Source organism: Cebus imitator, unplaced genomic scaffold (assembly GCF_001604975.1).
Source record: "Cebus imitator isolate Cc_AM_T3 unplaced genomic scaffold, Cebus_imitator-1.0 Scaffold329, whole genome shotgun sequence".
NCBI lineage: Eukaryota > Metazoa > Chordata > Mammalia > Primates > Cebidae > Cebus > Cebus imitator.
Window position 1 is genome coordinate 2,702,794 of NW_016107644.1, and position 19,182 is coordinate 2,721,975.

At 54.0% G+C, this 19,182-nt stretch overlaps 1 protein-coding gene and 1 long non-coding RNA gene across 3 annotated transcripts in view; both read right to left on the reverse strand.

Annotated features, from left to right (window-relative positions):
• Nucleotides 1-464: 464 nt before the first annotated feature.
• Nucleotides 465-13,604, reverse strand: LOC119467769. Its single transcript, XR_005196392.1, has 3 exons — nucleotides 13,448-13,604; nucleotides 12,510-12,513; nucleotides 465-477 (listed from the first exon to the last, which is right to left on the reverse strand). It is a non-coding gene; the product is annotated as an uncharacterized LOC119467769 (long non-coding RNA).
• Nucleotides 13,605-19,182, reverse strand: part of IL17REL (interleukin 17 receptor E like) — a 23,054-nt gene continuing 17,476 nt past the window's right edge. Inside the window, exons 8-16 of one of the 2 annotated variants that reach the window (XR_005196391.1) lie at nucleotides 19,027-19,098; nucleotides 18,887-18,941; nucleotides 18,096-18,268; nucleotides 17,984-18,028; nucleotides 17,685-17,742; nucleotides 17,308-17,404; nucleotides 17,020-17,100; nucleotides 15,177-16,887; nucleotides 13,605-14,032 (exon numbers count right to left, since the gene is read on the reverse strand). Coding sequence is in view for 1 of the 2 variants with exons in the window: in XM_037730081.1 (XP_037586009.1) it covers nucleotides 16,693-16,887; nucleotides 17,020-17,100; nucleotides 17,308-17,471; nucleotides 17,685-17,742; nucleotides 17,984-18,028; nucleotides 18,096-18,268; nucleotides 18,887-18,941; nucleotides 19,027-19,098 (843 nt within the window). In the remaining variant the exon portion in view is untranslated. Of the gene's footprint in view, nucleotides 14,033-15,176; nucleotides 16,888-17,019; nucleotides 17,101-17,307; nucleotides 17,472-17,684; nucleotides 17,743-17,983; nucleotides 18,029-18,095; nucleotides 18,269-18,886; nucleotides 18,942-19,026; nucleotides 19,099-19,182 lie in introns of those variants that run through there. The other variant, XM_037730081.1, reaches the window with a different exon arrangement.

Consider the following 19,182-nt stretch of genomic DNA (forward strand, 5'->3'; position numbering starts at 1 on the left):
CCAAGTGATCTACAGATTTAACACAAAACCAGTCAAAGTTCCAGCAGGATTTTTTTTTTTTGGTAGACGTAGACTGATTTTAAACTTTATGTGAAAGGGTAATGAATTACAATAACTAAAATTTGAAAACAAAAAGGTTCTAGGATTCAGACTGTCCGATTTTCTTTGTTTCAGAGACGGAGTCTGGCTCTGTCGCCTGGGCTGGAGTGCAATGGCACAATCTCTGCTCACTGCAACTTCTGCCTCCCGGGTTCAAGCGATTTTCCTGCCTCAGCCTCCCAGGTAGCTGGGATTACAGGCGAGTGTCGCCACGCCCAGCTAAATTTTGTATTTTTAGTAGAGACAGGGTTTCACCACGTTGGCCAGGCTGATCTCAAACTGCTGACCTCAAGTGATCCGCCTGCCTCGGCCTCCCGAAGTGCTGGGATTACAGGCCTGAGTCGCAGCACCCAGCCAACTGTCTGATTTTAACACCTACTATAGATCCTGAGCAGTTGGGACCATTTGGAATTGGCGAAGTGATAGGCGCATAGATCCATCGAACTGAACAGAGTCCAGAAACACCCGCAGAAACTCAGCCATTTCATCTTAGGCAAAGGGGTCATTCAGTGTAGAAAGAGTTTTCTCAGCAAATGGTACTAGAACAACTGGTCATTGGTTTTCAGGTGAACCCTTTTGGGTGTTCCTGGGAAGACCTAGGGGAGCTGGGGCTGGGGTATTCCCAGAAGAGCGAGCCAGCACCTCCATGCTGCGAGGCGCACGGAGCTGCCTGAGGCCTGCCCCGTGGGAGCCCGACCCACTGGGCAGCCTGCCCTCTGTGTCTCATTCACAGAGAAAAAGGCACAGGTCAGAGATGGGGAAGCCCTCCCCCATCATCCAGGTAGCGAGGGTCTCCCTGGGCCTGCGTCCACCTCCCTGGGGCAGGGGCGCAGCGCAGTGGAACCACCAGCTTCACAGGACCCAGCCGCTGGCGGCTTGGATAGCCTGTGGGGTCCTTCAGGGGGTGAAAGGAGGGTCTCTCCTTGAGTGCTGTCTGCCTGGTTGAGCTGCGAGAGGAGCCCTTGTCCTGGGAACCTGAGGCTAGGGCAGGAGCTTGTCCTCAAAGACATCTCCCCAATTAAAGCTCAAGCGACGGGGCTGGGAGATGGGAGGCCTTCAGGCCTCGCTCCCCGGTTCCTGCAGGTGGAGGGGGCCTCACGCACTCCCTTCTTCCCGCCGCCACCGGCTCCAGGCAGATGCGGCCCCGGCCCGGCCCTCCAGGGCCTGTAAGCCAAGCCCGAGCCTGGTCTCCGGACCCCCTCCACGCTCCCACAGCTGCTAGCTCTCGCCTCCCGGGAACCGCGACCCCCCAGCCTTCCCTCGGGGCCTGGGGCGGAAACCAGACCCAGAAACCCGGCGGAGGTCGGGGCGGGTCGGAGCCACGAGGACCCCCCAGGATGCCCAGCTCGTGGGCAGTTCGTCCCCACGTGGCCGGAGGCGGCGCCGGGCTCGGTCCTCGCGGGCTCAGGGCCGGGATCTCCCGCCGCGCGCCCCGAACGACCCCGGCAGCCCCTCTTCTCCCAGCTCCCACCCGCGCTGCCCCCGTGCTCGTCCTGCCGCCCGCGGCTGCACCCCGAGGTCTCCCACCGGGCCGCGTCCCTACAGAACCCCGGGGCTGAAACGCCCCCAACGGAGAGTTTCAGAAAAAAACCGGCCTCACTCTGGAAGGAACAAGCAGCGACACGAAGCCTGCGCTGGGACGCGATCCCGGGAGGTGGGGCTGGTCCGGCCGCGGGAGCCGCCTTCGCGCGTGGTGGGGGCGCTGCCGCCTGCGGGCCCCGGGAGGCTCCGGTCCGCGCCCTGGGGAGCAACCCCCGCCCGCGGCCGCCCCCGAAGACCTGGAGGACACGGTCTGGCCTCTGGGGTCCCGGGTCTCCGACGCCCCGCATTCTTGTCCCTTCGCTGAAAAACCCAGGACGAATCTGTGCCCCCCCGCGTCCGCACCCCGCGCCCGGCTCCTGCAGGCTTCCCCCCGCCCAGGGGCCATCTCCGTCCTCCCCAAGCTGCGCCCGCGAAGCAGTCCAGCCGCACCCGAAACTCACTCCGGCCTCCCCCTCTCTCCACCCCGCGGCGTCCTCCGGGTCCCGCTCCTCCTGCCCTTGGGAGCCCCCTGGGTGCCCACGCCGCGGCCGCCGCCCCCCGCATTGCCCGCGACCCCAGGCGCGCTCCTCGGACCCACGCGCCGCTCCAGGGGCCGACACCGAAGGCGGGGAGTCCTCGGGGCTCCGCCCGCCGCCCCCCACCTCCCTGGGCAGGGCTGGCGCCTCTGCGGGGTTTCAGGGGCCTCCCGCCGCCTCCGGTCCGCGTCCCCCGCACCCGCTTGCCGGTGGGACCCCGCCCGCGGCCTCGGCCCTGAACGCTCCGCTTTCGGGGCTGCTGAGCAGGTACACCCCGAAAATGCGGTCTTCCCTGGTGCCGAAACCGACAGACTCCCCGCTCTCCCTTCTCGGCGTTTCCTTTAGAAAACCCTAAATTCTGCCCCTTGAGATGCTTGTCAGCCCTTTTCAGCAGGCCTCGTCGCGCTTCGCAGTTCGGGATGTTTTCCGGGGTTCTCTGTACACGAGGGAGACAGCGCGCCTCTCTCCCGGTCTGGGGATTTTTGATTAAAGGTCTGGGTCGGCGGCTGCCTGCTTGTCACAGATGTGAGAAGTTTACAAACGGCCACCCCGGGTTAAATTGGGATGAACAGGAGCGACACGCCGGGCTGTTAAGCACAGTCATTGCGGTGAAACAGACATGAACTTTAGGACTTTAACTACTGTAAGAGTGACATTCAGCGGCATGAAGTACGTCCACCACAGGCAGCATGATCCAGAGCTTTAAAGTCACCCCAGACAGAAACTGGGCCCATAGAGCAGTCCCTCTCCACTGCCCCGTCCCCCCTCGGCTCACGTCGCCTCTAATTACAGCTCTATTAACTTGCCTATTCTAGACAGTTCGTGCAACTGGAATAACGCAATACATGGCCTTTGTGCCTGGCTCATTTTGCTTAATTTTTTTTTTGTTTTTTGAGACAGAGTCCCGCTGTGTCGCAGGCTGCAGTGCAGTGGCGAAATCTCGGCTTCCACCTCCCAGTTCAAACCATCCTTCTGCTTCAGCCTCCCGAGTAGCTGGGATTACAGGTGTGTTCCACCAGGCCCCCCTAATTTTTTTGAATTTTTAATAGAGACAGAGTTTCGCCATGTTGGCAGGCTGGTCTCAAACTCCTGACCTCCAGTGATCCACCCACCTCAGCCTCCCAAAGTGCAGGGATTACAGGCATGAGCCACGGCGTCGCGCTTCACAACGTTTTCAAGGCTTGTCTGTGTTGTAGCATGGATCAGAACTTGCTTTTTAAGGCTGATAACATTCACCTATTGATGGACATCTGGGCGGTTTCCACCTTTTAGCTACTGGAAATAATGCTGCTATGAAACGTGAGTGTACGTTGTATCTTTCGAATCCTTGTTTTCAGTTCTTTGAGGTGCAGACTTAGGAGCGGAGTTGCGGGGTCATGCGGTAATTCGTATTTTACATTTTGAAGACCCACCAAACTGTTTCCACAGTGACTGCACCATTTCACATTCCTGCTGGCATTACGTAAGGGTTCCAGTTCCTCTATATCCTTTCTAACACATTATTATCATTATGATTATTATTTCGCGACAGAGTCTCACTCTGTCACCAGGCGCCAGGCTGGAGTGCAGTGGCGCAATCTCGGCTCACTGCAACCTCTGCCTCCCAGGTTCAAGCAATTCTCCTGCCTCAGCCTCCTGAGTAGCTGGGACTACAGGCATGCGCCACCACATCCAGCTAATTTTTGTATTTTTTAGTAGAGACGGGGTTTCACCATGTTGGCCAGGATGATCTCCATCTCTTGACCTTGTGATCCGCCTGCCTCGGCCTCCCAAATTATTATTATTATTATTATTACTATTATTTGAGAGGGAGTCTCTTGTTGCTCAGGCTGGAGTCCAGTGGCATGACCTTGGCTTACTACAACCTTCTCCTCCCAGCTTCAAGTGATTCTCCTGCTGCCTCACCCTCCCAAGTAGCTGGGATTACAGGCGCCTGCCACCACACCCAGTTAATTTTTGTATGTTTAGTAGAGATGGGGTTTTACCATGTTGGTCAGGCTGGACTCGAACTCCTGACCTTAAGTGATCCGCCCACCTCGGCCTCCCAAAGTGCTGGGATTATAGGCATGCACCACCGCGCCCAGGCCCACATTGTTCCTTTAATAATAGCCATCCTAATGGATGTGAAGTGGAATCTCACTGTGGCTTTGATTTGGGGTCTCCTGATGACTAACGATGTTGAGACTTCTCTCGTGCTTATTGCCATTTGCATATCTTCTCCAGAAAAATGTCTGTTCAAGTCCAGTTTTTAGTTGGGTTGCCTTTTTGCTGAGCTGTTGAAATTCTTTATATATTTCAGATACTAGACACTTATCAGAGATCTGATCTGCAAATATTTTCTCCCACTCGGTTGACTTTTAATCACTTGATAGTGTTCTTTCATGCACAAAAGTTGTTAATTTTCATGAAATCCAATTTATTTTTTCTTTTGTTGCTTATGCTTTCAGTGTTATATTTAAGAAAACGTTGCTGACTGGGCATGGTGGCACATGCCTGTAATCCCAGGACTTTCAGAGGACGAGGTTGGTGGATCACCTGAGGTCAGCAGTTCAAGACCTGCCTGGCCAACATGGCGAAACCCCATCTCTACCAAAAAAAAAGACAGAATTATCCAGGTGTGATGTCATGTGCCTGTAGTCCCAGCTACTGGGGAATTTGAGGCAGGAGAATCACTTGGACCTGGGAGGCGGAGGCTGCAGTGAGCCGAGATCACACCACTGCACTCCAGCCTGAGCAACAGAGCTAAACTCAGAGAGAGGAGAGAGAGAGAACGAGAATGTTGCCAATTTTCTCCTATCTTCCAGAAGTTTTGTAGTTTTAGCTCTTAAGTTTAATCTTTAATCCATTTGGAGTTACTTTTTGAATATGGTGTCAGGTCAGGGTCCAAGTTCATTTTCTGCGTGTGGATAACATTCTCTCAGCACCGTCTGTTGAAGACACTCCTTTCCCCCATTGAACGGCTTTTTCCGCTGCTGGAAATCAGTTGACCATATGTGAGAGTTTAACTCTCAGTTTCATTCCTTTGCGCTACATGTCTGACCTTATGCCAATACTATACAGTTTTGATTACTGTAGCTTTGTATTAAGTTTTGAAATCAGGAAGTATGAATCCAACTATGCCGTTTTTTTTTAAATTACTTTGGCCATTCAGATCCCTTGAGATTCCTGCAAAAATCCCAAAAAAACACCATTGGGATTCTGATATGGATTACGCCAAGTCTGTAGCCCACTTTGGGTAGTACTGCCGATCCATGAACACAGACATCTTTCCATTTATTAAGTCTTATTTAATTTCCTTCAGCAGTATACAGCTTTTTTAGTGTACAGGTCTTCTTTTTGGTTCTTAAGTATTTTACCCTTTTGATGCTATTGTAAATGGAATTGTTTTCTCAGTTTCCATTTGCGATTGTTCATTGGTAGTGTATACAGATGCAACTAGCTTTTGTGTGTCTTGCAACTTTGCCCAGTTTGTTCACTGTAAAAGTGTTTTTCTTTATGGATTCTTTAAGATTTTCTGCATATAAGATCATATCACCTAAAAGCGATAATTTTAATTCTTCTTTTCTAATTTAAATGCTTTTTTGTTTGTTTAATTGCCCTGGCTAAAATGTTGAGTACTGTTAGAAGTGTTGAAAGTGCTTGCCTTGTTCCTGATCTTAGGGGAAAGTTTTCAGCCCTTCAGCATCGAATATAACGTTAGCTGCGGGCTTTTTGCATATATGGGCTTTATCATGTTGGGAAAGTTCCCTTGTATTTCTAGTTTAGTGAGCATTTATATCATGAAGAGTGTTGGATTTGTGAAATGCTTTTCTGCATCAGTTGAGGAAATCATGGTTTTTTTCCTTTTCATTCTACAAATGTGTTGAATAACATTGATTTCTGCATGTTCAACCATCCTTGCATTACTGGAATAAATCCCACCTGGTCATGGTGTATATCCATTTAATACAGGGCTGAATTCACTTTGCTAGTATTTTGTTGAGAATTTTTGCATCTATGTTCATAAGAGACATTGGTCCGTAATTATCTTTCCCATGGTGCCATTCTGGCTTCGATATCAGAGTAATGCTGGCCTCACAAAATGAGTTAGGAAGTGTTTCTTCCTCCTCAATTTTTTTGGAATAGTTTGAGAATTCTACTTTAATTCTACTTTAAATGTTTGGTATAGTTCAGCAGTGAAGCTCTCGGGTCCTGAACTTTGCTTTGTTAGAAAGTTTTTGATTGTTGATTCCATCTGTTTGTTATAAGTCTTTCTGGATTTTGTATTGCTTCCTGAGTCAGCTTTGGTAGTACGTACGCACTTAAGAATTCAATCATTTCATCTACGCTATCCAATTTGTTTCTCATAGCATTCTCTTATAATCCCTTTTATTTCTGTAAAATCAGTAGTAATGTTTCCAGTTCATTTGTGCTGTTAGTAATTTTAGTCTTTTTTCCCTTTGTCAATCTATCTAAGAGTTTGTCAATTTTGTTGATATTTTCAATGTACTAATTTTGTTTTTGTTGAAATGCTCTATTTTTTATTCTCTATGTTATTATATGTCTTTAGTCTCCACACTATATATATACATATGTGTGTGTGTGTGAGAGAGGGAGGGGGGAGGCACAGGGTCTTGCTCTGTCATCCAGGCTGGAGTGCAATGGCATGATCATAGCTCACTAGAACTTCAAACTTCTGAGCTCAAGCAATCCTTCTGCCCAGCCTCCTGAACAGCTGAATAACCAGGACTACAGGCACATGCCACCATGCCTGGCTAATGTTTTAATTCTAATTTTTTTTGTGTGGAAACAATATCTTGCTATGCCGCTCAGGCTGTTTGCAAGCTCCTGGCCTCAAGTAATCTCCCACCTCTGCCTCCTAAAGTGCTGGGATTATGGCATGAGCCACCACATTCAGCCCACACTAATCTTTATTATTCTCTTCTTCCTGGTAGATTTGAGTCATTTGAGTTCTCCCTTCTTTTAGTTTCTTAATGTGGCCTGTATTGAAAGATGTAAAGAGATATACTTCTTTTCGACATTTAAGAAAATCTCTATTAGATCACTGGCTGACTGCAGAGGTAATAAAATAAACTTTAATGACTCCTCATGAAAAGGGTTACAGACTTTGCAAACATAGTTTGGAAAGGTCACTAAACATACTGCCGGGTGCGGTGGCTCACGCCTGTAACCCCAGCACTTTGGGAGGCTGAGGCGGGAGGATCACCTGAGGTCGAGGGTTTGAGAGCAGCCTGGCCAACATGGTGAAACCCTGTCTCCACTAAAAATACAAAAATATTAGCCTGGTGTGGTGGTGGTAGCCTGTAGTTCAGCCAGTCAGGAGGTTGAGCCAAGAGAAACTCAAATTGCTTGAACCCAGGAGGCGGAGGTCGCAGTGAGCTGAGATTGCACCACTGCACTCCAGCCTGGGTGACAGAGTAAGACTCTGTCTCAAAAAAAAAAAAGATAATTGGCCAGGTGTGGTGGCTCACGCCTATAATCCTAGCACTTTGGGAGGCCGAGGAGGTGGATCACGTGAGGTCAGGAGTTTGAAGCCGGCCTGACCAACATGATGAAATCCTGTCTCTACTAAAAATGCAAAAATATTAGCCGGGCATGGTGGGGGGAGCCTGTAACCCAGCTACTTGGGAGGCTGAGGCAGGAGAATCGCTTGAACCCGGGAGGTGGAGGCTGCAGTGAGCTGAGATCGGGCCACTGCACTCCAGACTGGGTGACAGAGTGAGACTCCATCTCAAAAAGTTAAAATAATAATTGTAGCCCCCAACAGCAATTTTTGAGGAAGGAGAAACTGATTTTCAGAGTTAACCACATGTATACAGCTCAGATATTTGTCCTCCAAATCTCGAGGAAATTCATCCCCATGCTGGAGCTGGGGCCTAGTGGGAGGTGTTCGGTCATGGGGTGAACTCTGAATGGCTTGGCGCTGTCCTCGGTGGAGTTCATTCTCACTGTTAGCTCCTCTGAGACCTGCTTGTTAAAAGACCGTGGCACCATGGTGTGCCAGCTCCCCTTCCCCTTCACCATGAGTCAAAGCTGCCTGCGGCTCTTGCCACAAGCAGATGCCGGGCCACGCTTCGGGTGCAGCCTGCAGACCCAGGAGCCCAGCGGTCCTCTCTTCTGTGTGAGTCGCCGAGCCTGAGGTGCTCCTGTGGAAACACGAGTGGACTAATGAACCAGGAGCAGCGGGAACAAACCCTGGAACACTGAGCTGAGGAAGGAAGTGGCTTTTTATTAGGCCAGGGGCTGCGGGGCTTCTCTCCCCCTTTCTAGGCTTACAGTGCTAAAGGGGAAACTGAGGCAGAACTATGTCAAGGCTTACAGCGCTAAAGGGGAAACTGAGGCAGAACTATGTCTAGGCTTACAGCGCCAAAGGGGAAACTGAGGCAGAACTATGTCATTGTCCATTTGCTGGACGTCCTACCTTTCCATCTTTTGGCTTCATTAATTTGCTAATTCATATGCAGCGTGAGCAGGGACCAGCAGGGGAGGGGCTTACAGAGCCAACAGGCAACAGGCTCTTTGTTGGCAGAGGTGTTTCCAGGAGGGAGTCTGGCCTGTGGAGACGTGGGGGTGTGACCCGGTGCCAGGCTCCAGCCAGCAGAGATAGCATTTGTTTGCAGCTCTTTCAAGGTTAACAGACAGCAAAGATGCTGGGAACTAAAGAGGGAGTCATTTCCCAGCTCTTTGGTATCTTATTTTTTTCATTTTTTTTCCTTCTTCACCCTCCTTCCCATCTGGAAGGCGGGGAGGGAGGAGGTGAAATTGAAGGTGAGGGGGTCTCCCCTCTCACTAAGACACACATTATAATACTCGAAATATCCAGTTCCAACACAAAATTACAAAGCATACAGAAAAAAAATGAAAGTATGACCCATTCACAGGAAAAAAAGGTAATTTTATAGAAGCCATCTCTGAAGATGTCCAGACATTGGAAGTACTAGACAAAAATGTTAAATCAGCTATCTTAAAAATATTCAATAAGCAGGCTGGGTGTGGTGGCTCACGCCTATAATCCCAGCACTTTGGGAGGCAGAGGAGGGCAGATCACCTGAGGTCAGGAGTTCAAGACCAGTCTGGACAACATAGCAAAACCCTGTCTCTACTAAAATTACAAAAATTAGCCAGATGTGGTGGCATGTACCTGTGATTTCAGGTTCTCAGGAATCCAGGAGGAGCAGGTTGCAATGACCTGAGATAGCACTCCTGCCCTCCAGCCTGGGTGAGACTCCGTCTCAAAAAAAGAATACATATATTCAATAAGCTAAAGGGAAATATGGACATGGAGCTAAAGAAAAGGAGGAGAACAAGGTGTGAACCAAGAGGCAATGTCAATAAGATACATAAGTTATAAAAGGGACCCAAGTGTAAAATATGGAGCTGAAAAGCAAAGTAACAGAAATGAAGAATTCAGCTGGGCATGATGGCCCATGCCTGTAATGCTATTACTTTGGGATGCTGAGCCCAGGAGTTTGAGACCAGCCTGGGCAATATAATGAGACCTTGTCTTTACAAAAAAAAAATTTTTTTTTAATTAGCCAGGCATGGTGGTGCACGCCTATAGTCCCAGCTGCTTGGGAAGCTGAAGTAGGGAGATTCCTTGAGCCCAGGAAGCCAAGGCGCTGGAGAGCCGCATTCATGCCTCTGCACAGCAGCCTGGGCAACATAGTGAGACTGTCTCAGAAAGGAAAAGTGTTCACTAGAGGGGTTCAGTGCAAGATTTGTGCACACAAAAGAAAGGATCAGGGAGCCTGAAGACAAGGCAATTGGAATTATCCACTCTGAAGCCCAGAAAGAAAAAAAATGCAGAAAAATTGAGTAACCTGAGGGACCTGGGGACACCATCAAGTATACCAACACGCACATCACGGGATTTCCAAAAGGAAAAGAGAAATAGAAAAGGGAAGAACATTACTTGAAGGAATAATATTCCCAAACTCTCCAAATTTGATGAAATAAATGAATCTGCATATCCCAGAATCTCAACAAACTCCAAGCCAGAAAAAGTCAGAGATCCACAGTGAGAAACACTATTGTCAAATTGTCAGAAAAATAAGGACAAAGAAAGCAGCAAGACAGAAACAACTGGTCTCTTGCAAAGGAGCCTCAATAATATTTTTAGCAGATTTCTCATCAGAAGCCTTGGAGACCAGAAGGCAGTGGTACAACATATTTAAAGTCCTGAAAGAAAGAAAGAAAAAAAAAACTGTTGACCAAGAATTCTAAGTCCAATAAAACTAGCCTTCAAAAATGAAGGAAAAATTAAAACGTAAGTGCTCAGGAGTTCATTACTCACAGAACTGCTAGAAATGCTAACGGCGCCCGTCAGGCTGAAATGGAAGGGCCTGAAGCAGGAACGTGCAGCGGTGTGAGGAAAGAACGCACTAGCAAAGGCAACGACACAGGAAAACATAAAGGGGTGTGATAGTTTGGTTTGTAACTCCTGTTTTTTCTGCATGATTTAAAAGACCAATTCATAAAACAATAATCATAAATCTATGTTAATGGGCATACAACATACAAAGAGTTATCTGTGGACCCCAAATATCTGACACAAGTCTCGGTCAAGTCAGGAAGCTTATTTTGCCGAGGCTGAGGACGCACGCCCGTGGCACGGCCTCAGGGTCCTGACGACGGTGCCCAAGGTAGTCGGGGCACAGCTCAGTTTTATACATTTTAGGGAGATGTGAGACATCAGTCAGCGCATGTAAGATGGACATTGGTTCCGCCCAGAAAGTAGGACAACTCAAGGCAGGGAGGGAGCTTCTGGGTCATAGATAGGTAAGAGATAAGCAGTTGCATTCTTTTGAGTTTCTGATTAGCCTTTCAAAAGGAAGCCATCAGATATGCATTCATCTCAGTGAGCACAGGGGTGACTTTGAGTTCTGTCTTTTGAACACAAAAAATCTTGTGCACAATTTCCGCAAATTTGTCCACAAGGAGCTAAGGCCAAAACACTGGTCTCTTTTATGCACACCCATGTGCCAGGACACCCTGATGGCCTCAGCTTCTGCAGTTCTCCCCACCTGCCTGCCGTCCACAAGCTGCCTCTCGCTGCTCTTCCGTGAGGCGGTCAGGGATCTGTTAGAGCCTGGCCACTCGAAGGCCCTTCCTCTGCAGTCCCTGTTCACACTTTACCTTGTCTGAGCCTTCCAGGGACCACCCTATTTTTGAAATTTTATATTTTATTTGTTGAAACAGGGTCTTGCTCTGCCACCCAGGCTGGAGTGCAGTGGTGCAATCATGGCTCCCTGCAGCCTCCATCTCCCAGGCTCAAACGATCCTCCTGCCTCAGCCTCCAAAAGTGCTGGGATTCTAGGTGTGCAACACTGTGCCTGGCCCCACCCTCTTTTATTTCATTTTAGTTTTTAGTTTATTATTATTATTATTATTATTATTATTATTATTTTTTGAGATGGAGTTTCACTCATGTTACCTAGGCTGGAGTGCAATGGCGCGATCTCAGCTCACCGCAACCTCCGCCTCCTGGGTTCAGGCAATTCTCCTGCCTCAGCCTCCTGAGTAGCTGGGATTACAGGCACGCACCACCATGCCCAGCTAATTTTTTGTATTTTTTTAATAGAGACGGGGTTTCACCATGTTGACCAGGATGGTCTCGATCTCTTGACCTCGTGATCCACCCGCTTCGGCCTCCCAAAGTGCTGGGATTACAGGCTTGAGCCACCGCACCCGGCCAGTTTATTATTATTTTTAAGATGGAGCCTCATTCAGCCACCTAGGCTGGAGTGCAGCGGCGCGATCTTGGCTCACTGCAACCTCTGCTTTCTGGGTTCAAGCAGTTCCCCTGCCCCACCTTCTGAGTAGCTGGGATTACAGGTGCCCACCACAAGGCCCCGGTAACTTTTGTATTTTTCTTAGAGCTAGGGCTTCACCATGTTGGTGGGGCTGGTCTTGAACTCCTGACCTCAAGTGATCCACCTGCCTCAGCCTCCCAAAGTGCTGGGATTACAGGTGGGAGCCGCCGAGCTGGGCCCCACCCTATTTTAGCTTGCAGCCCCCCACACTTACTGCGTCAACTGGCTGTGGTGGCCTCCCCCATGCAAAGGTCGGCTCCATGATCCCAGATTGCCTGGACCGTCCTGGTTTTAGCGCTGATGTCCTGCTCCAAGACACTCCTTGGTGCCAGGCAGCCCCAGACTTGGTCCCCAGCTGCAGGCCCGGGGATCTTTGCCAGTGTTTGTTCCTGGCACTGGGTCAGTGCCCAGGGCCCACTCAGCTGTGTGTGATGAGTGAATGAGGCTGGTGGGAATCCAAGGCTCACCCGCATTACGCTGTGGCCCAGACGTGAGCAGGGCTGTGCACCGGTGCAGGTGCCCCTGCCTGCCCCTCCTGCACCCCCCTTTCTGGGATCCTCGGTCCTTGGCACTTTTCTGCTGGCAGGTGTGGGGCGGGTTTCCGGCGGGGGCGGTGGAGGGAGGGCAGCGTCCCTGGCCGAGGTGGTGGGTGTGCCGGGCTGTGGGTGCCCCCTGTCGGCTGCGGGGGCAGCTGATCCAGCTCAGCACCGGCCCTGAACGCCACTGCCGCTTGCTGGCAGCACATGCGTGTCCTCCAGCAGGTGCCTCCCCTGTCTGGGAGGGGCGGTGGGAAGCTGAGATCTGAACACAGCCTCTCAAGAGTCCCAAAAGACTCAGTTTCCCCCATCTGTGGGAGGGCCAGGGCTACAGCAAAGGCTTGAGGGAGCCCACACCTGGTCAGGTAGGAGCTCAGCCCCATGACCCTGCGCTGGCAAGTCCTCCCCAGCCCCACCTAAAGGCCAGCCAGGATTCCCAGAGTAGCCCTGGGTCAGAGCAGGGGTCTTCGTGCATCACAGGGAGCACCCCTGGCTGGTCCAGGAGTTGGGTGCAGGAACCTGGGGCGGGGGCTGCCCTGCTGAGCCGGGACACTTGTCTTCTGGCTAGGGGTGGACAGGGGTGTCTAGAGGAGACATGGAGAGTGCAGAGTGGCAGCCCGTGCTGCCCACCCTCCCACCACCCAGTGCCCCTGAAATCCAGGTTAGGGAGGGGCAGCTGGGGCACCCTCTCCATGCTCCCCACTGGCCTCCCTGCCCCTGGTGTCCAAACCCAGGTACTCAAGCCCCTCACCTGGCCTGGCCTCTGCATCCCCAGGGCGTCCCCACTACTGCTCCTTTATGGGGACACTTGGATGGGAATGTCTGGTCACACCATGTGGCGCTGACCTTAGCTGACCCCAAATCCACTCCTGGAGGCCCTGCTCCTCTCCTAGCTGAGTCCCAAGGTGCTGCGTACCCCCCACATGCCCATGGGGGCAGGCACTGGGCCGGTGTTTACTGAGGGGAGGGAACTTACTGGCCCTCCAGTCCCTTCTCCAGTCTGTGGGGCATAGCAGCCTCCATTGCAGGAGGGAAAAGAAGGCCCAGTGGCCGGTGGCAGGGTGGAAGAGGGCAGCCTGGGCTGGACAGCAGTGGGAGTGTGTGTCTGGCTGGGCACATGGCCCTGCACAGCACTCACCTGAGAGAACGTCCAGGCTCCAGAGGGCGGCTCAGTGCGGGAGCCTGGTGGCAACGGGGCCCACACGGGAGTTCTTCAAGGGCTGACCGCATAGCCCACTGCACAGACCACTGCTGGGGACCCCTGGCTAGGGCCTGGATGTGCCACTTGAAATGTCTGAGAACTGCACATCCCAGCAGAGGGCCCTCAGGCAGGCAGCCTCTGAGGCCACAGGAAGTGGCAGAATCTTGCTGCATAAGTGGAGCTGGGATCTGGGGAAGCTGAGACCCCCTGGAGGGGTTTGGGCAGGGTGGGTGCTGCAGTGAAGTTCAGCACTCAGAGGTGCACAGACAGGAGACGTGACTCCAGCCAGGAGGGGTGCTCTGGGCACAAGCTGGGGTGATCCTCGACCTGTAGGGCTATTGGCCCCACAGGGTCGTGGGGTGTCCCTTATCCTGTGCTGAGGTGTGGGATCTAAGAAGAGACAGGACACTGAAGGACTGGAAAAGAGCATCTGGACTCGGGGGCCACGCCACTTATGAGTGGAGGCAGGCGAGGCCCTGAATGTCCAGAAGCGTCTGTATGTATTAGGTACAAACAGGGGGCAGGGTCGTGAGGTCATCTATAGGCTTAGTGATAGGGCATACATAATCACATGACTCACAGGTAAGGGGCCACCCCATTATGTCACCTGGGCAGAGGTGGGCCGTGCGCAGTAGTAGAGGGTCGTGTACAGAAAAGGGATTCACCCCCATTAGGTCACCAAGGCAAGGAGGTGGGCTGTGTGCAGCAGGTGTCGTGCACAACACTTCTTACCTGGGGGCTGGAGACTTCAAAGGGCTTCTAATAGAAGGATACTGTAAGCCAAGCAATGGGAGCTGACAAACGTGTGCTCTTCTCTTAAGATATTTATGGGAGGATTCTTTGAGCTAACACAGAAGGGAGAAAAGACTGACAGGGTGCACAGCCGCCGTGACTGGTCACACAGAGGGGTTCTTCTCCCTCGGTTACTTCCAGGATCTCAGGCCTGAGGCTGACTTTCTACAGGAACTGGATGCGAGGTGCTACAGCTCCTTTATCAGGAGGAGGGGCTCCTGCTCCAAGCCTGCCGTACAGCGTATGCCCTTTCAGGCAGGGACGCCACCCCCGGGGTCTCTGGTTCTCGTCCTGGTCTGGCTGTTTTCCCCTGTGCTGCTTCTGTTCTGTGACTGCTCTGGGCATTCCTCCTACTACAAACTACTATGTGGTTCTATGGAAGGATCCTGTAAATCAGCACTGAATGTGTCCGTACAGCTCTGACTACAGTACCTATACGATTTTATAGAAAGATTATATGGAACTAAGTATATTAGATATAAGTACTAAGTATGATTATATAAGCTAGATATATGGAAGCAGTAAGTTATACTTCAGGCACTAATTCTGTAAACTAATCTATGATTCTATATGAAGGATTACATAAAGGAAACAGCTGAGTAATAACACTATAAACTAAGATGTCTTCAGGCACAGCTCTCCTTCCTCGGTGCCCGTGTTGGGGGTTACCCACGTTGACCACCTTGAGCCTGGTCAGCTACAGGAAGGGGGGTTGCATCCTGCACCCTGGAGCACCGGGAGGCTCTGGGCAGCTGCCAGGCCTCCAGGACCTTGATTTCAGGGCCAGGGACTGTGGCCATGACCATGAGTTTTCTGAGAGGGAGGCTGGGGTCCAGCATGGCAGGGCCAGCACCTTGGCCATCTGGGGAAGGGGCAGCCCACCCAGGTCCTGCTGTTCCCAGGGGACTCAGGAAAGGGCTGAAGGTCTTCTATGTGACCTGGAGCCCCTGTGAGCTGCAGCCCCAGGAGAGCCAGCAGGTGCCTGGGCCCCACGGTCAGGTGAGATCACCCGCACTCTGACGGGGCCTGGCTCAGCTGTCGGGGGCTGCGCCTTGGCCTCCTGCCCCCCAGCAGTGTGGCGCTGGCACCTACTTGTTCGTGAGGAGGTTCCTGGCCTCAGGCTGTGGTCCCAGGGGGGTGGGTGCAGCTGGAGAGAGATGTGGGGCACCCCCCAGCCCTGCCCACACTGTGGGAGGCTGAGACAATGTGGGGGAAGGGGAGGGGCTGCCCAGTCCTGGAGGGCAGTGGCTGTGGATGTCAGCCTCCTGGCTGTAGGGACCCTCAGCAGACAAGTGAAAGAGGGATCCACCCCAACCCCGAGAGCAGCATGTGTGCCCCTCAGGTCTGCCAACATTCCCCCACTTAAGTCAGGCCCAGCCCTTCTGCTGCCTCAAGGGCTGGTCTCTGGGGCCGTGGACTTCCCAGTGTGGCACGGGCACTCCACAGTGGCTGGCCCAGCCCCAGGGACACTTGACCAGCAGGGGGCCACCACCTCTTTGGTCTGTGATCTGCTGGAGGTGATCTTTGCTGGGGAGGGGGACCCAGGCTTGGCCAAAAAGTCCTGCTGGGAGGAGGAGATAAAAGTGTGTGGGTCCTGCCATGGCCCTGGGCACGTCCTGGGGCAGCAGGCTGCAAGCTGTCCTGAAATGGCGTGGCTCGCTGAGCTGAGGGGACATTCTAGAGACCCCTGTCTGGCCTGCTGGTGCTCCCTGGAAAGGGTCTCCAGGGGCCCCGGGTGCCCAGCTGTCCTATCCACCCCCGCCCACCCCTCCCACCTCTGTGGCTCTTGCAGTTCATCCCACCTGAAGCTAGGGGAGCTCTGGAGCTCACAGGGAGGGGGGCAGGTGGGAGTGCCAGCTCTGACCCTTCCTGGACTCCAAGGCAGAGCCACGCTCCTGACCACACCCAGGACACACGTGCTTAGTTCTGTCCACTGGGCAGTCCAGTCCCGATGTGCCCTGGGTCCTGGGAACCTGGGCCTCAGTGGCTGGTGTGCTGAGGGACATCCCAAGTCGCTCGCAATTAGAATCAGAGTTCTGATCAGGGGAGGTGGACCCTCAGGGAGGAGGCGGCCAGGCCAGTGATGGAGTGAGGCCAGGGAGGGCGTTCGGGAGGCCAGCGGCGTGTGGTACAGGGAACTTCGAGGCTGGAGGGCAGTGGTGGGTGCAGGCCTTGGCTTGGTGCAAAAGCCTGGCTCAGGGCTGGGTGGTCTCCCCATCCCCCCCACCCAGTCTCCTGTTCAGCGCACGCCACGCCCAGCCCGCCGAGGGAGGCCGGGAGTGCCTGAGTCCAGTCTTCGGCCCCCTGCGGCCCCTGAAAGCTGGGCACCCCCTGGCGTGGAGGTTGCAGAACTGCTGTGGGACAGAGAAGTGCACATCGGTCCTCCAGCCCTGCAGGCATAAGGCAGCTCTTCAACACGGCCTCCTGCTTCCCCGAGGTGTGGGGGATGGGGCGTGGGGGTGTGAACTGAGGTCCTGCAGTGGAGGAGATGGGTACGGGCTGGGCACAGCAGCGACGCCCACCTGGATGCAGATGCCTGGGGCACAGGCCTTCTGCTTGGGAAGGTCCAGGAAGGCAATGGCAGGGGCAGCTTCGAGGTCAGCCTGGGTGGGGGAGGGCAGACCAGGAGACTGTCCTTATCCCGTACCCTCTCAGCACCCACAAACAGGCCCCCCCACCCCTCCCTGCCAGGTAGGCTAGACCCCGGGTGGGCTCAGGGCCTAGGTGGTGCAGAGGCCCCCCAGGGAAGTGATAGGGTCCTGACACCCACCCCCACCTCCCCAGGACGGAGCCCCACCCGCCCGGCTCACTGAGGCTGGAGGAAGTGGGCTGGCCTGGAGTGCGGGTTGGCAGGCTGGGAGCTGTGACCTCCTCCTGTGACACAGGTGCACCTGGAAGTTGGCGGGGCTGGACGAGAAGAAGGTGGCCCGGAGGTGGCCCTGCCTGGGTGAAGGCTGGATGGTCATTTTCCAGGCTGTGGGGGGTGAAGGATGAGACCCCATCTGGCCCCGCACCCACCACCTCCCTTCCTTCCCCGGTGGGCCCAGCACCCACCCACTGCACCTCCCCCTCCCACTGGGCCCCACATTGGCCCCGAACCCTGTCGTCCTGCCTCCCCATCCAACAGAGTGAAGTGAAGGGTGTTCCACGCCACGTCCACGCTGCAGAGGCCCCATGGAGAACTTACTTGGGAACTGACGCCGTTTGAAAGGGCACCGCACCCAGGACCCCCAGCTGGTGGAGAACTGCAAAGTGGGGTAAGGAGTGTGGGTGGGTGGAGAGGGTGCAGGGAGACAGGCTGGCTCAACTTCAGGGTGCTCTGGGCCCAGTTCTCCTTCTTGGGCCCTTAGCTTACCCACTGTCAGACCAGGAGGGGGCTCTAAGGGACTGCGTAGAGGCTGGGCAAGGGCCCCTGCCCCACTCCCTGCCCTGATGTCCCCGGCCCATCCCCAAGCAGGGCACTGGCAGGCCGCAGCAACCCCTCACCTTCAGGCAGAGCTGGGGCTGGGTGTCCACCAGCCGGTACTGCACCTGAGGAGGGCTCAGGTCAGGCTGTGGCATCCACGCCCACCCCCAACCCCGCTGTGCGGGCACTCACTCTGTGATGCGCCAGCTGGCTGGAGTGCTGCAGCTTATGGCAGCTGTCCCCGGGCCCCGGGCACCAGCACAGGCTCACTTGGCCACTCACAGGGCAGGCAGGCTCCCAGCTCAGTGTCTGGCTCCTGGGGTGGTAGTGGACTGTGTCCCACAGCATCTCCAGGGCCCGAGTGTCTGCAGGAACCCTCCCCCAACCACAGGTCAGTTGGGCCCTACTCTGGCTGCCAGTGGGCCCATGGGGTCACCCACTGCAGTGACCACTGGGCCAGGGTCCAGAGCAGTCCTCCTATGGTCTGTGAGCTCAGACCCAAGTCTGTGCACATGTGTGCGTGGATGCGTGTGCATGTGTGTGTGCCTGTGCATGGATTCGCCTGCCTATGCAGTGTATGAGTGTGTATGTGCATGAGTGCATGCGTGTGTGCATGGGTGCATGTCCGTGGGAATGGGCGTGCATGTGCACATGTATGGGTGTGCACGTGTGTGTGTGTACAGCGTCACTGAGCAGAACCGAGAGCAGGGCAGCCCTCAGACAGCCCCTCTTGACAAACTTGGTGTTCCCAGGTGAGCTGGTCCACGTGTGCACACATGTACACTGCACGCACGTGCACACACACACTTGTGCACATCCACATCCGTGCTCAGGTTCCCTCAGTGACAGGCCCTTCCAAGCAGGCTCAGGGGTCTAGGCCGGGCCTGCCCCTTGTCTCATCCCCCCACGTCAGCCTCATGGTGGGGTCAGACTGGCCGCAGTCATTCCCACCCTTCCGCGCCTTGGCATCGCACGACACTTGCCGTTCTCAAAGGGGCAGATCTGGGTCCGCACGGCGTCAGGGGTGGCAGGCCAGCCCTGCGGGAGGGACTGGGGTCAGGACAGGCCGCTCATCCCTGTGTTCCCCTACCCACCCCGAAGTCCAGGCCACACCTCCACCGACCTCCAGGCACAGGCATGGCAGCTCCTGGCTGTAGGGCAGGGAGACGGCCCGGGAGACGCTGCTCGCGTTCACCTGCAGCGCAGAAGGACGGCTGAGCGGCCGCGCGGGCGGGCGGGGAGGTCTGGGGTAGGCGGGGCCTGGGCCAAACGGGGCGGT